At 34.5% G+C, this 16102-nt stretch overlaps 1 protein-coding gene across 1 annotated transcript in view; it reads right to left on the reverse strand.

The window, feature by feature from the left end:
* Window positions 1-1923: 1923 nt before the first annotated feature.
* DNAJB14 (DnaJ heat shock protein family (Hsp40) member B14) overlaps window positions 1924-16102 on the reverse strand; it is a 49628-nt gene continuing 35449 nt past the window's right edge. Inside the window, exons 5-8 of the mRNA XM_026509659.4 lie at window positions 13723-13817; window positions 12849-12958; window positions 11824-11996; window positions 1924-7213 (exon numbers count right to left, since the gene is read on the reverse strand). Of these exons, the coding sequence (XP_026365444.2) occupies window positions 7089-7213; window positions 11824-11996; window positions 12849-12958; window positions 13723-13817 (503 nt within the window). The 3' untranslated portion in view covers window positions 1924-7088. The remainder of the gene's footprint in view (window positions 7214-11823; window positions 11997-12848; window positions 12959-13722; window positions 13818-16102) is intronic.

Consider the following 16102-nt stretch of genomic DNA (forward strand, 5'->3'; position numbering starts at 1 on the left):
CTTATTTTTAGCTCAAGTTTCTCTTAGCTTTTGTGTATGCCAGAGATACCTCAACTTTTTTATTCTTCTTTTCCATGAAAAATTACTAATCATCTCGGTTTAGGTTGGCTCCACTATTTGTGTGAAAATTCTAGTTGGTATTCAAACTTGTGGGGAAGAGAGTCTTGCTGATTTTCCAACATACAAAAATGAAATTTTATCACTTAGATTGGCCAAGTTGGAAAATGTCTTGCTAATATTGATTCTGGCTATGGTTTGGGATTTGGCCCATTGAGAATACAATTATAAGCTTATATGCAGTAACTTTCTCTTTTACTCTACCACTCATTGTCATCACACCCTGGATTTAGGCAGTCACCTGAGAAATCACTAACTCCTCTGATCTCTGGCTTGCATACAATAGACAATCCATGAATCACTTACATGTCAACAACATAAACTCCCCTACCTTCTTTCCTGCCTGACAGAACCTGAACTTTGGATGAGTTCAATGAGTTGTATTCCACTGCCTATGCCCAGGCTGATGGGTTAGGCTGGAGAAAACACACACAACTAAACAGACTGTAAATTCTGTCACCAATCTGGGACTTGTAAAAATCCGACTTTTTCACTCGTCAGCTGACTCAGCGAAAAAAAAAAATCCTTCAAACTGTCTTCTTTCTAAGTGTTTATTTTTCTTTTCCTCTCCCCCACTTTATACAGATAAACTGCTTATTCATCAAGCCAATGAAAGCCATGACATCTTACCACCAGCACCACAAATCCACCTGCCTTTGCACCCATCCTCCATGCATTCCTTTCTGAAAGAATGCTGGTGGTCGCTTAGCTACAATAATTCCTCCATCTGTCCAATGGACATAATATCCTCCTGGACGTATCAGGCACTTACTGCTACTATCCCTCTTTTTCTCTATCTTTGCTCTTTCACTTTCTACCTGACCCTTTACATCAGAATGAAAAACAACAGAATAAAACAGATCTCTCATGCAATAAATAAGATCTCATGTAATTAATAATTGAAAAAATAAAAGCCTTCTTTAGAAACTACATCCTCTTTCAGCTAACATCCTTCTCTACTCCCTTTCACAGCCAAATTTTTGTAAAGTTCTTAATTGCTGCCTCTATTTATCCCAAATCCAATCAAATAAGTTTCTTGACTCTACTTCCTGAATATCTCTCAAAATCACTCACCAGTATTCCTACTCTATTCCAAGCAATGACCATCTCTCCTTTGCCAATAACTTCTTATCCTTCCTACATTCATGTTTGCCCTCCAGTCTTCTCTGCACAATAACTAAAACGATACTTAAAATCTCAAATCTCATTATGTAACTCCCTCCTCAAAAATCTCAAAGGTTTTCTACTGGCTTAAGATAAAGTCCAATTATCATCATCATAATTTATATACGGTCTTATGGAACTTGGCCCCTATCTTATTTTAATTCTCTAACTTACCCTGCCTTTCCTACGCTATAATCATACGAGTTTGTTCTCATGCAAGTTTGTTTTCACGTCCACAAAGTTTCTACAGCTTTACCAACTTTGCACACTCTGCCTGAAATGTATCTCTAGCATTCACCTCACTCCTACTTGTCTTGTCTTTTGGGTTTCAGCTTAAGCTCACTTTCTCAGAGAAACTTCCCCTGACCCTCCCACAGTAGGTTACGTCTTCTAGATATGTGCTCTCATTGTACCTGGTAATTTTCTTTGTGGCATTCACCATAATTATAATTAGTCATTTACTTGACATTTACTTTCCTGACTAGATGTAAACTCCATAAGGATTTCTGTCTTGTTCAGTGATTAATTCCCAGCACTCAGCTCACTGCCTGGGATAAAACAGGCATTCATACATTTGTTGAATGGTTGAATGAATGAAAGAAAGTGCATATTAACAATATAAAACATGATAAAAACACATCCTTTACAGTGAGAACAGACCTTCTTTTTATTCATATATTGAGATAAACTGCAGAGACTGAAAGACAAAAATTCATCACAAATCATTCAGCAGAACATTCATTAAAAATCAAATGCATTTTCTGTAACAGAGTTCTCACACAGAAAATTTTATTTTATAAGTCTGATATCACATTAAGTATTTTACAAATCAGACATTTTTAAATCTAATTGTATAATCTTGAATGCATATAGACAAATAAAGTAAGATCTCCTTTACCAGTTTCACTTCATTTAACTTACACAAGGCTTCCATTAAAATTCCATCACACCTTGAAAATTACCTGCAGCTTTTAAAAAACACATGATTTGAACCTTAAATGGAAGAAAAGTCTTACATAGTCATCCAAAAAATGAAAACAAAACAAAAGGTAGGAAGTATTTCTTAATATAAATAAATTACAAAATATCATTTACGTGTGAGTTTCTTTCTTCTCATTGGTATAGTCAGCCAACTCAAAAACAATTCCTTTTGAAATCAATGTGTAAAATACTCCAGTGTCACCGGAAAACCTCTATTATTTTAGTGGTACTCTTAAATGGCGAAGTAGAATCAGACTGGAATGTCCCAACTCCTGTGCCACAGTGAATGAGACTTGGCTCAAATTCATGCCGGGTGTCATCGCTGTGCAAGTACCAGACAGCTCGGCAACCAGTAATCCCAATAGTTCATTATAATTTACTAGATGAGACACTTCGAGAAACACTTCTTACCCCTACATAGTTCCATTGCTAGAGACAAAAAACACACAGTTATATTTGGAGTATGGGCCTTCTAATAGGAATCTCTGTTTTAAAATTTGAAAAGGATCAATGGAAAGAATTCACACCAATGAAATTCTGTGGAATGATTTTCAAAGTTAGAAAGAAGAATATCCACTGCTAATGGAAGCCCTGCTCTGTGCAAACATAGTGTGGTATATACTAAACAATCACACATTTGAGGTATTAGCTGGAAAAATATATATATATATACACCTATACATGGACACAGCCACAGAATATTCACAAGTCCATTGGCCCCAAAACCAGCAGATAAGAAAATTAAATGAGAACGAACCACATACCAACAGGAAAAAGTTACACACAGGGAACTTACAAAAAACGTGGTTATATAATCCTTAATATAAGGAGTATGTTTTGAATTAATGTTTTGAGGGAAAATGTTTCCATTTATATGAAAGTGTCTATGTAATAGTAATGGAAACCAAGAAGGAAGGCTGAATTCTAGGACTGTGTTGCCTGTCAGATTATTAAAGGGACGGGCAAGAATTCCTTGAAGATCCTCATTCTGCTCACTTTTCCTCTGTAATTACAAATTAGAATTTAAAAAATTTCATGAGTTATTGTTATACTACTCTTTCCTTTTTCATTGGTTTATAGAGAATTTTATGGATTTTCACTAGACAATAGTCCAATGTGGCCAACAGACACAGTTTTTTAGCTATTTAGTAAAGATTAAAATTCAGGTTTATTGTTCATTTTCAGAAGTTATCCTCTTCAGATAAGAAAAAAGATTATGAATGCCCTTTCAGTTTGCTTCACTCAGGATGAAGACAGATGGTAATACGAACCTAAGCTTCATTTTGGAAGCTGAATAAACGCAAATTCTCCTTCTGAACCATATGGTCCTTTGACATAACACTTACTTAACTGGAAAGATGGCTCATTTGGTTCTCAGGTCAACATCAAAAAATATTTCACTGCCTTAACACAGGTGGGAGATATTTTTTTAAAGGAAATATGGGAATACATTATTAATAATATGTCACAGTTATTAAATAACAGCTGCATTTAAAACTATTACAGATCAACAAAGAAAAATTGAAGAGGGTCATCATTTCTCTCACTATACACTATTTTACATACTAGTGGAACTGAAGATTTAACAGGAAGAAAACTTAAGCATAAAAGTGCAATCACAGTAAAGGGCTAGAACTCCTCATTCCTGTTCCTGTGAACACCTGAGCTGACACAAAAGCAGAGTGGCTTAATGTACTGGCATATATATGCCTTAAGGACTTACTCTTCTCTACCGAGTCTGTAAATTACAAAGAAAAATGCAGTGATTATGAAACAAATACTTATTTAAGCATTCAAATGAAATCTGTTCCCAAAATATATTGTTTTTATTTATTAGATGGATTAAAACTTGAATTTTCTCATTGAGAACGAAATTCTCAGATTTCATCAAAATAAATTCTGAAGCTTATAAGCGACTAGCACCAGTCTACTTCGGAACTAAGGAATCAAAAAAGGAGGAGAAAAGGTACTATTTACTTTCCCCCAAATCCTCATAAGGACAACGTTCGTATGTATGTGTAAAAAGAGATAAAAATGTTAAGCATTAATAAATATAGTTGCTGCCAAACTTCTAAAATACCAGTTAGAAAAGCTAGTAAAGCAGTATTCAAAGATTGAGAGCTTTCAAGCAATGGTTAAAATGAACAGTACAAGCTATCAAATGAAATTGCAAAGCTCGTGTAGTAAAACTAAGATGGCAAAAATGTTGGGATTTTTATTGTAAGAATAGCAAACATGAAAATCTTACATCTCAAGATAGCTCTAGTCTTCTTACTTTGTAAAACTAACCCAAAATTCTAAGACACTTGGTTGGACCTTTACACCAAAATATAGATGACATTAAGGACTTAATCTTTCCTTGCATACTTTATGTGTGGCTTAAATTATCAGGCACTCGATCAGTTATTTCACACAGCTGTTTGAAAATTTTATTTTATCAAACACATTTCCCCAAATATTTTACAAAATGTGATGGAATGCAGCAATGCAACTGAAATATAATACTGTCCAAAAGCCATATATGACTTCATAATATATAACTTCACTTAACTTGATAACTTCATCTATCCTCATAAAGCCAAGATTAAGGGAAAAAGAATCACTCAACAAGAGTTCAATTCACATTAGTGTTAATCACAGTAGTAAATTTCCCATTAAAACTGGAAAAATGAATGGATGAATTTTTTTCATTTAAAGTTTTCTATGTTTTTGAAGACAACTATCATATGATTTCTCTCATCTATGGAACATAAGAACTAGAATGATCAGTAGGGGAAGAAAGAGATAAAGAAAGGGGGGGTAATCAGAAGGGGGAATGAAACATGAGAGACTATGGACTATGAGAAACAAACTGAGGACTTCAGAGGGGAGGGGGGTGGGGGAATGGGATAGACCGGTGATGTAGTAAGGAGGGCACGTATTGCATGGTGCACTGGGTGTTATACACAACTAATGAATCATCGAGCCTTACATCGAAAACCGGGGATGTACTGTATGGTGACTAACATAATATAATAAAAAATCATTATTAAAAAAAAAAAAAGTTTTCTATGTTTTTGGATGTATATGAACTTTCAAAGTTAATTAGAATGCTATGACCTTTTCTAAAAATTCATTCTGCAGGCTCAAGAACATATTTAAATTTGTATTTTCTTTTAAGCACTGCTATTTTTTTTTTTTTATTTAAAAGTTGCATTTCTAAAAGAAAACTGGTGAAGCTGTCCAGTTTTCCTAGGGCGGTATGTTGTTTAGTTTAACTCACTAATTCATTCGGGTATTTCTACTGATTCACCTGGAAAAGGGGATACAAGAGAACATTTTAAAAAGAATGGTCATTTTAGCAGTTTTATTCAACCGATGCTATAAAATCAACTACAGTCAGAAAAAAAATCTTTAAACACAAGAACGCTGCCACTAGAACTAGCATGCTCTCACACACAAAAAACTACCAAAGATGCATTTGTGTTCCATTAACTGAGTATGAAGCAAAATCATTAAAATATTACAACTGTTAAACATAGACGACTAGAAATCAAATGTTTCATACTCAATATACAGGCACCAAAAACTTCAATTTCCAGCTTATTTTTCTAATTTATATTATGGATTGAATTACAGAGAGCTTATTCCTATAAGATCAATTGAACTACTCAACGGCAAATAGTTTTTAGCTCAGAACTTTGTAAGGATAACCTGCTATAAGACACTATTCTACCTGCGGCTATATTTCTGCTCACTGTTGCATGTGGCCAAATAGATCGTGCTCTGATCAAGTAAGGGTGCTGTAATCTACTTATATGTTTAAGAGTTGGCAATCAGGTTAAAAGGCACAAAGCTTCATTTTTGTAGTATTTTTCTCTTATTACTCATTTGTCGAAGAACCCATTTACTTTGGATCCTGCTCAAATGATCACTAAGAAGAAACTAAAATTTCCATGGTGGGCAAAACAGGTGGGTCCTCTTCTTCATAAATCTTAGCAGCCTTCAAAGACAGATATATAAACACATGGGGGCCTTTGAATTACTGGAATTGCAAATGACATAACTGCAATTTACTGTTGAAGACCCTTTTTGTTTAATATCTACATAGCCATTTCCTCATATTTTCTTTAAAATCTATCAGTATAGCATTTCATTTCTACGCATGGCTTAGCAATTCATAAAACTAAATAGCAAACTGATACTCTACACCAGTTCATTTATCTCAATATATATTCTGGAATATAATGGCAATATTAAAAATATCGATTCCCTCTAAGCTGATAATGCTACAAGATTTACACAGTTAAACAGCTTTTTGCTTTTTCTTTTCTTTTCGAAAAAGTTTCATTTCTTAAACTCCACAAACATTCGACATCTGACAAGAAAAACATAATTTTGTCACAGAACATGTATTCTATCAGTTTAAACTGAAGTGTCTCATGGAGTTAAATGCTAAAAGAATTTAAATAAAAATGCAGTAACCCATATGTACACAAAATGATCATTCCATAAATATTTACATGACCAAAGGAAACATGGAGAATCACTAAAACTGGAAACTGCTACAGGTGTGATAATCCTTTCTCAAGACATTTTTAGTTAGGAATAATATAAGCTTTTAAAGTGAAAACAATTACCAGAAGCATAACTAAAATATTAATTTTAGTTTTCAGTTCCCTACTATTTAAAGTAGCCAGTAGGTCATAAACAGTCCAAGATTTCAGGGACCAACTATTCAGTGTAGTTTTTAACAGCCAATCTTTTTCTTTAGCTCTCATGATGAAACTGAACTTACTTACAGAAAAAATAAAGAGTACGCTAAAAGGTATAAAGACAATCCCAGTTCATCCTCCTTTATAAATACTGGTCAGCCGCTCCAGCTCTTTACAGTTGTCCATGCTCAAGGCGTCTGCCTTCCTTCGGAGCCGATCGTCACGGTATACTTTCGCTGCATACTGCATATCTGTTTCTGTTAACAAACAAAAACATTTTACTAAGTAGATAATAATTTAGGTCACCTAGTTATTTAAGCTGAAATGATGTTTAATAGCAGCCCTTCAATATTATTACTATTAACTGACTTTTTTTAAAAAAGAAAAAAATCCAAGTATTACTCCTAAAAGCTTTTGGAAGCCTAGCATGTCAAACAAACCTATCAAACAAATCCTATCAACCCTTTCTCTCACTCCTGTCCCCAATAGTTTAAAAACTACTGCTCTAAAAAGCATCATCTTGACCCTTCATACTAAAGATAAATTATATGCTATTCAATCCTGCTAGTGGTTGTTTCTGCTGTGACCTCGTTAAGGTTTCAGAGTAATTAATTACGCCAAGACATGAGTACAAAATTTGAAATCTTGTCCTGAGTTTGCTTGAGTTAAAAAAGAAAATCTTACTGAAGGAACACAAAAGGGAAAAAGCTTGCTATAGAATCACAGTAGTGTTACTTAGCAAATAAGTACTTCTGAGACTTCCTTCAGTATGTGGGTAGCATTACTAAAGAAAAATAAATGGACTATAAATCTTCAGAGAACTGTTCCTTGCAATATTCCTGTTAGTCATTTCACTGTTTATTAACACTTCCAAAGGGTGGGGGCACTTAGAAAAGATGTAACAAGACCCAGAAAAAAAAGTCAGCTACTTTCTGGAAAACAAAGGCCAAGGTAAAGGACATCAGTCAGGACCACATTCAAAATATACTCACAGCAAAAGTATATCCTCTTTTTAAAGATCTTCAGAAATGACCTTTTATTCAGTCAATCCAGCTAGGATTTAACAACTCAATCGTAATTGCTCCATCCCCTTTATTTACAAATGAGGCACTTGTAAAATCCTTTTGCAGATGTGTCTTCCCAGGCGAGATAGAGAAACCCAAGTTCACAGAGCCAGTCAATGACAGTCTAGATTCTAAGCTAAACTTCCAACTCCTAGCCTGATATTCTTTCCATTACTTCAAATTACTTCTTGTATTTTATAAAACACCTATTTTATCAATCTAGACATTAGAAAGTGTTAGAAATGACTGCAAAACAGAAAAACCCTGGTTAAAAAAAAATCTATTGGCTAACCACCTTTTTAGATGACATTAATTTATAAAACAAGATGAGTTCACCCTAATCAACAAGTAAAACATTCAATCAGTGGATTAATTAGTGTTATACTGAGCTCCTTCCACTTCTATCTTCATTTAAAACCCCTAACCTCTAGGGGCACCTGGGTGGCTCAGTCGGTTAACCGGCTGCCTTCGGCTCAGGTCAAGATCCCAGGGTCTTGAGATCGCCCGCAGTGGGCTCCCTGCTCAGTGGGGAGCCTGCTTCTCCCGCTCCTCTCCGCTTGTGCTGTCGCTATCTCTCTCTCAAATAAATAAAATCTTTTTAAAAATTAAATAAATAATAAAACCCCTAACCTCAAGATGTGCTGAATTTGTTATGTTTTATTTTGAAAATTTCAAGGGGCGCCTGGTTGGCTCAGTTGGTTAAGATTCTGACTTCAGCTCAGGTCATGATCTCAGGGTGCTGGGATGGAGCCCGGGTGGGATGGCGCCCCGTGCTCAGTGGGGAATCAGCTTGTTCCTCTCCCCCTCCCCCCATTTGTGCTCCATTTCTCTTTCTCTCAAATAAATAAATAAAATCTTAAAAAAATATTTCAAACCTACATAGAAGTTAGGAGTATTACAATGAACACTTTAAAACCCTTTACACCTTGATTGACCAATTCTTCACATTTTGTCCAATTTGCTTTGGCTCTCTCTATAATAAAGCTGTTATTGTTGTAGTGGTTATTATTATATTGCAAAACCTTTTGAGAATAAGGTACAGACATCATGACCTTTCATTCCTAATTACTTCAGCATGTTTCTCCTAAGAACAAGGGGCATTGTCTTATATAACCACAACACAATTTTCAAATTTAGAAATTTAATACTATAATCCTATTATCTAATATATAGTTCATATTCACATTTCGCCAGTGGCCCCAATGATGTCCTTTATAGCCATTTCCTCCCCTCCCCATCCATGATCCAATTCAGGATCATACGTTGTACTTAGTTGTCATTTCTCCTTAGTCTTTAAGAGTTTTGTCTTGTTCCATTGACACTGTTGAACACAAGCAAGCTGTTTTATTATTTTTTAAAAGATTTTATTTATTTATTTGACAGAGAGAGAGCACAAGCAGGGGGAGCAGCAGGCAGAGGGAGAGGGAAAAGCAGGCTCCCCATGGAGCAGGGAGTCTTATGCAGGGGTCGATCTCAGGTCATGACCTGAGCTGAAGGCAGACACTTAAGTGACTGAGCCACCCAGGTGTCCCAGCAAGTTGTTTTATAAATAATGACTTATTAAAATCAGATTTAGTTAAAACTTCTGATAGTAACTTTAAAAGACACACAAATAACTGCATACAATATAGCTGTAGACAACTTGGTATAGTAAACAGAGCACAGACTGACAGTCTGTGAGATATTAACACCAATCATGACAGATGATTAAAAGATTGAAGTATGCCAAGCAAAAACACTTGGCTTATAATATGGATAGAAAAAAAATAATTATAGTAAGTAGTAATATTGAACACTTACTGAAGCAAGATCTTATTCTAAGTGTTAACATGTATTATCTGTTATGGTCCATATTTTAAAGATGACATAAGTGAGATTTAGAGAGGTTAACTAACTTGGCCTAGGTAACCTGCTGGTCAAGCCAGGATCTTATCTTGCAAGGCAGCCTCAGAGCCAGCATGTTAGCCATAACATTATACTATCTTCCATAAATATGAAAATCTTTTCCTTTCTTCTATTTATATAGTCAATTTCCCAATTATTCAAGGTAACAGAATTTAAGCATGCATAATCCAAAAATCACCCCTATTTGGCTGAAGATTAGAATTTGTATTTGAAAGGTGATATATCTAATGTGTTAGTCATTCTTTTAACACAAAATAAGCAGGTCTTTCATACGTTCATTCTTATGCATTCATTAATCCTTTACCCAATTATTCATATATCCATCAAAAGTTTACCATATGCCTATGATGTGCCAAGGATTGTATAAGGCATTAGACCTCAAAAAGTGAAATGAAATAAGTAAAATTTGGCATTCACTGCCTTTAAGCCCTTCTGCTAACAGTTTCTCAGCCTCAGTAATGTCGGCATTTTGGGCCAGATAAATCTTTGTTGTGGGGCTGTCCTGTGCATTGTGGGATGTTTAGCAGCACCTTGGCCTCAATCCCTTAGATGCCAGCAACAATCTCTTCCACCCCCACCCTGTGGTGACACACACAAAGTTTCCAAACATTACCAGATGTAATGTGAAGCAGAGGCAAGTCATTTCCAGTTGAAAACCACTAGTCCAATGTAACCTCCACACTGAGAACAGACTGATTTCACAGACTCAGAGACTGAGACACCAAGGAAGCTGTAGCTCTTCTAACTGCCACTATATAGAATATAGATGAGGAAACCCAGACCAGAGACAGGAATTTTCTTGGAAGCATACAAAGATTATGTTTTATCGGATTTTCCCCAGTGGATGAGAGATGATGATAACCGCTACCATTTTCTGGGCATTTTACTACACGTGAAATACTTTATTGTCTGATTTAATTTTCACAACAAACCTGCAAAGTTGGGTATTACTGAGAAGACTGTGGAGCACAAGTGCCTGGATTCTGGAGACAAATGAACTGTTTGAATCATGGACTACCTCTATGGCCTTGGGCAAGTTACTAAGTTCTCTTTGCCTCAGTTTCCTTATATATAAAATGGGTATAATTTCACAGTGTTGTTGTGGAGATTAAATGAGTTAATATATGTAAATTGCTTGGGACAGTGACTGAAACAATAAATACTATATAAATGACAGTTATTTCCTCCTCCCACTCATCATCGTCATTAGAATATTTGGCCCTAATCACTCAGATAAAAATTTCAGAGTTAGGATTAAACTTCAGATTGTTTAATTCCAAAGTCTACACTATATTGTCTACATCATTATTTGTAACAGTCAGGAAAACAATAACCCTAACAACACAAGCTTTACATGCAGCATCTCCGTAAATTCTTATGATGAAGCTTTTATAGGTGGAACTGCTTATTAAGTTACGGAAGCTGAGGCTGGAAAAGGCTAAACACATTGCTTAAGTGTTTCCGGTTATGTACAGAATAAATAAAGGAAAATGGAATGTCAACAGAACTCATTACACATTAAGCGTTAAATGTTTAAGCTAAATTAATGAAGAGTTTCAAACTTCACTCTGAAACAGGATGCATGTTAAAATTGATGACATAGCTAACGTGCCAGAATTTTTTTTCCTCACTGGTACATAAAATAATGATGCATGTTACAACTGACAACATTTTAAATACAATGTAATTTGGTATTATTCACTTATTCAAACGACAAATACCATTGACTAAGTGCTTGCTATGTGCCAAATACTGTTATAAGGCCACATAAAACACACTGTCTTAAGTATTGAGCTCCAATTATGTGCCAGGCAATTCTAAACATTTCTTGAGTAGGGAAATCTATAATAATTCCAAAGATTCTAAGTTTTTAAATGTTAAACATTTCATAAACTTACTTTGTTGTCTTTCTTTCCAGCAATTATTTCTAATATTAGTCACATAATCTTCTTCCACACTCTTTTCCACTTTTTGTAGTAATATTCCTTTATATTCATTTTTAAAGTCCTTGTTGACATAATAAACGACACCCAAGTTTTCTGTTTGCATTTTAATAGTTTGCCCTGATCCACTGTAAAAGAAATGCTTGATCATTATTTCTTAATTAAAATTGTACATTTTGACCCTGCTACTACAAGCCAAGCTAACAAAAACAATTAAAAATAATTAAAAAGTTAATACTGGTAATCATTTATTTACATTATTTCAAATTGCCTAAAACCACCATCCATGTCATAAAAAGTAATCATATTTTAATATAGTATGTTCTTGTAAGTTCTTTCAATTTTTATTTAATAAAAATCTTATTTAGAAATAAAAAGTTACTTCTTATTTTTAGACCAAACTGTTTTTAATACCGTAAATCACTGGCAATATGATTTTACCAAGTTTCCTTTATGTTCACTGTATAACACTAAAGTTTTCTAGAATGCATACTGTGTTAAATTTCCTTTTTGTCCTAATCTCATATATATAAGTATATTATGGAAAAATACTTCATATAACAAAAAAGTAATATTTGCTTTTATTTAACCAATATTTTACAAACAAAAGAATGAAGTCATTTACCCCTCAATGATATAAATCTACATAACATCAATTACAATTCTACTTTTGTCTTTGAAATATTTTTATCTTTTAAACTATTTTTTGCTTTTGATTTCAACATATTACCTATCACATTACATTGCTATCAGATTCAAAAATAGTACTTCTGTCTTTATCCACAATGGAACAGAAATGTAACTAACAAGATAATACAAATTTATCACTTGAGTAATGATTTTTTAAATTAGAAATTTCAAAATGTGGTACACTTGTAGTAATATAAGATAACGTAAAAGTTGAAGAGAGCACAACGTCCTTTAAAGGAAGCTAGATAAGAAAAAACAATTTTTTTTTAAAACTTCACTTAGCTACTTACGATCTGGGATATAAGGAATAAGGAGGATTAGAGACCATCAATTGGCTTAATAATGACACGAGGATCAATACAATAATGGGCATCAGCTGGATAAACACAGAAAAACCTCCCTACAAAAAACCATCAAAAAATAATAAATTGTAATGTAATTGTAGTTGTTAATAATCCAACAGTTGTCATATATTTTTAGAGACAGAAAGGACATTTGAGATCATCTGGTTCAGTGCTTTCAAATCTGCCTGATCATACCAGCTTCCTGGAGTGATTCTTAAAAATACTACTTTCCAGGTGCTTTAAGTAGAGATCCTGATTTGGAAAAGACTGATATAAACTGATCTCATGTTACAGATGAGGAAGTTCTCTGTCTCTCTTGCAAAACTACCTTTCCCTTGACTTTGAGGGTGGTATGCGGAAGCAGATGAGTGTCAGAGCCGGGGCCAGGCCTTTCAATTTCTATTCCAGTGTTCTTTCCATTTACCTTTCTACTCCACGTAATTTAAGTGCTATATGCAATTGGGTATAACTGCACTAGAACAAGGAAAGTAACTTCCGACTTAAGTTCTTCAGTATTGATTCGAGATGTTTTAGGACCAACAATGAGAACTTCAAAGCATGCATACTGCAGGGGTATCTTCATCAGAATCACAGAACACCAAACTCAGAGGTATCATTTTGCCCACCACCCTCCACCCTGACTTCTACCCCTGCTCCCTTAATATTCCTAAACACTGTCTAGTCTCTACTGAATACATTTGGTACGAGAACAGTCATTATTTCCTTTTAAAACAACTTGCCCTATTTTCAGACAACTCTAATTGCTTTTCCTGAGCTGAAATTTGCCATTTTGAGATTTCTAATCATATCATAAACATACGTCTCCTCTTTCCTCTTCTCTTTCATGTCCACTATGTCGATGCTGATGTTGATGGCTATAACCAGCTCGCCCATTTGAAAATGAATGTACACTACCTAAAAAATTAAAAGCAAGGTTAAATTGAGAGCAGCTGTCATCAGAAAAATCGTATTTTCTTTTACATTTTTTAAAAGATTTTATTTATTTATTTGAGAAAGAGTGAGCAAGAGAGAGAACAGGAGCAGGGGAAGGGGCAGAGGGAGAAGCAAGACTCCCTGCTGTGCAGGGAGTCTGATGCAGATCAGTCCCAGAACCCTGGGATCATGACCTGAGCTGAAGGCAGATGCTTAACTGACTGAGCCACCCAGGTGCCCCTTCTTTTACATTTTTATTTAATTTTTTTAAACTACTAAAATAATGCATGTTTGAGTAGTGAATGGTTATTGCCCTTTCCTCCTGTGAGTAAAGCGTGGATGGAAACAGAAATGATTCCTCCCAGACTCTGCTTCCTTTAAAGTAGAAGTTCTCATATGTGGAATTTAAGAAACAAAATAGAGGAACATATGGGAAGGAGGGGAAGGAGAGAGGGAAACAAACCACGAGACACTCTTAATGACAGAGAACAAACTGAGGATTGATGGAGAGAGGTGGGGGGGTGATGGGTATTAGGGAGGGCACTTGTTGTGATGAGCACTGGGTGTTGTATATTAAGTGATGAATCACTGACTTCTACTCCTAAAACCAATATTGCACTGCATGTTAACAAACCAGGATTTAAACAAAAAATTTTTTAAAAGTAGAAGCTCTGGGACACCTGGGTGGCTCAGTCGGTTAAGCCTTTGCCTTTAGCTCAGGTCATGATCCCAGGCTCCTGGGACTGAGTTCTGCATCGGGCTCCTTGCTCAGTGGGGAGTTGGCATCTCCCTCTGCCTGCCGCTCCCCCTGCTTGTGCTCTCTCTCTCTCTCTGACAAACAAGTAAACAAATAAGCAAGCAAGCAAATAAATAAATACAATCTTAAAAAAAATAAAAATTAAAACAATTAAAAAGTAGAAGTTCTTTCTTCATGAAAACATGAATAAGAGTTCCTGCCTAATACTGCATCCATAGAGGACTTTTGCTGTGGTTGGTTGTTTTTACAAACCTCAGGTCACCACTCTGAAACTCTGCTTTCCTCATTTATCAATGAATTGCAAACACCTCTAGAAATCAAGACAGTGCTCTAACTCATTTTTTTTTAAAAAATGAGTATAATATACTATGGTAGAGATGGACCACAATTTATTCAAACATTCTACTGCTGATAGACTTTTAGGTTGTTTTCAAATAAGGTGAGCAATCAGAAATACTGACACAAAGTAAATTACGTTATAACAAGCAAAAGAACTGTAACTCAAAATTCACTACTACTTGAAAGATTTCTGATTGTTTTTAGCATATTTTCATCAAAATTACTAGTCTGAATAATTTTTCTGTGAGAAGTAATTATATATCCTAATATGTCAAAATACATGCTATATTTTCAGTCATTAATTTGTATTTACACATTCTCTTTCCTTCAAGGATGCTTTACAAAATTATTATTGACTATTAATGACCATAATCTTTCTCAATAATATCCAGACAGGGCCATCAGACCAAAGTATATTGCTACATTCATAAGGATTCTCCTAATTTTGAATTGAATGTTTAACTTGGCACTTAAATACATGTTGGAAACATGACCGGAGCTATAATTTTAACTACTTTATAGGAGCTATTCTCAAATAAAATTAATTTTCACACAACTCGTAGTAAATATAAGTAGAGTTCAATACAACTTATGCTGGTACTATAAAATCAATTCATTTAGTAGTACCTCTGCGGTATTTTACTTTGATAGCCTAGTTCAACTAAATATTTGTCTTACTATAATTTAAAAAACCCATTTACTTTATATATAACCTATGAATCAGACATTTTAATATTTCAAAGGAAGGTACCTCCATATATATCCAAATTAGCAATTGATAATGTTATGAATGAAATACCTACAAAGATCTTCAGAGAACCAGTTTCAAATTGTCGTCCAGGGGATAGGATACCTCTTGTAATTGTAATAGCACTTAACTAAGACATTGCTCCTGGATTTCCTACTCATACATCCTTTGTTCAGCTTTATATAAAATAGAGAATATCTGTACTCATTTCTTTTTTTTAAATTAAAACATGTTCAAGAAAAAAGGCAAACTTACAGTAAAGGTAATAAGTCTAACACTTTTTTCTACCTTCCTGAAAAATCATCAGAGGATCATAATACTATAAGGAATGTAGTGGAGAAAGTAGATAAATCTCTAAATAACCTAACTGGAGGTAAGAATCTCTAGCTTCATAAATATAATATTTACAACTAACATTAAAAT

Source organism: Ursus arctos, unplaced genomic scaffold, assembly GCF_023065955.2.
Source record: "Ursus arctos isolate Adak ecotype North America unplaced genomic scaffold, UrsArc2.0 scaffold_9, whole genome shotgun sequence".
Lineage (NCBI taxonomy): Eukaryota > Metazoa > Chordata > Mammalia > Carnivora > Ursidae > Ursus > Ursus arctos.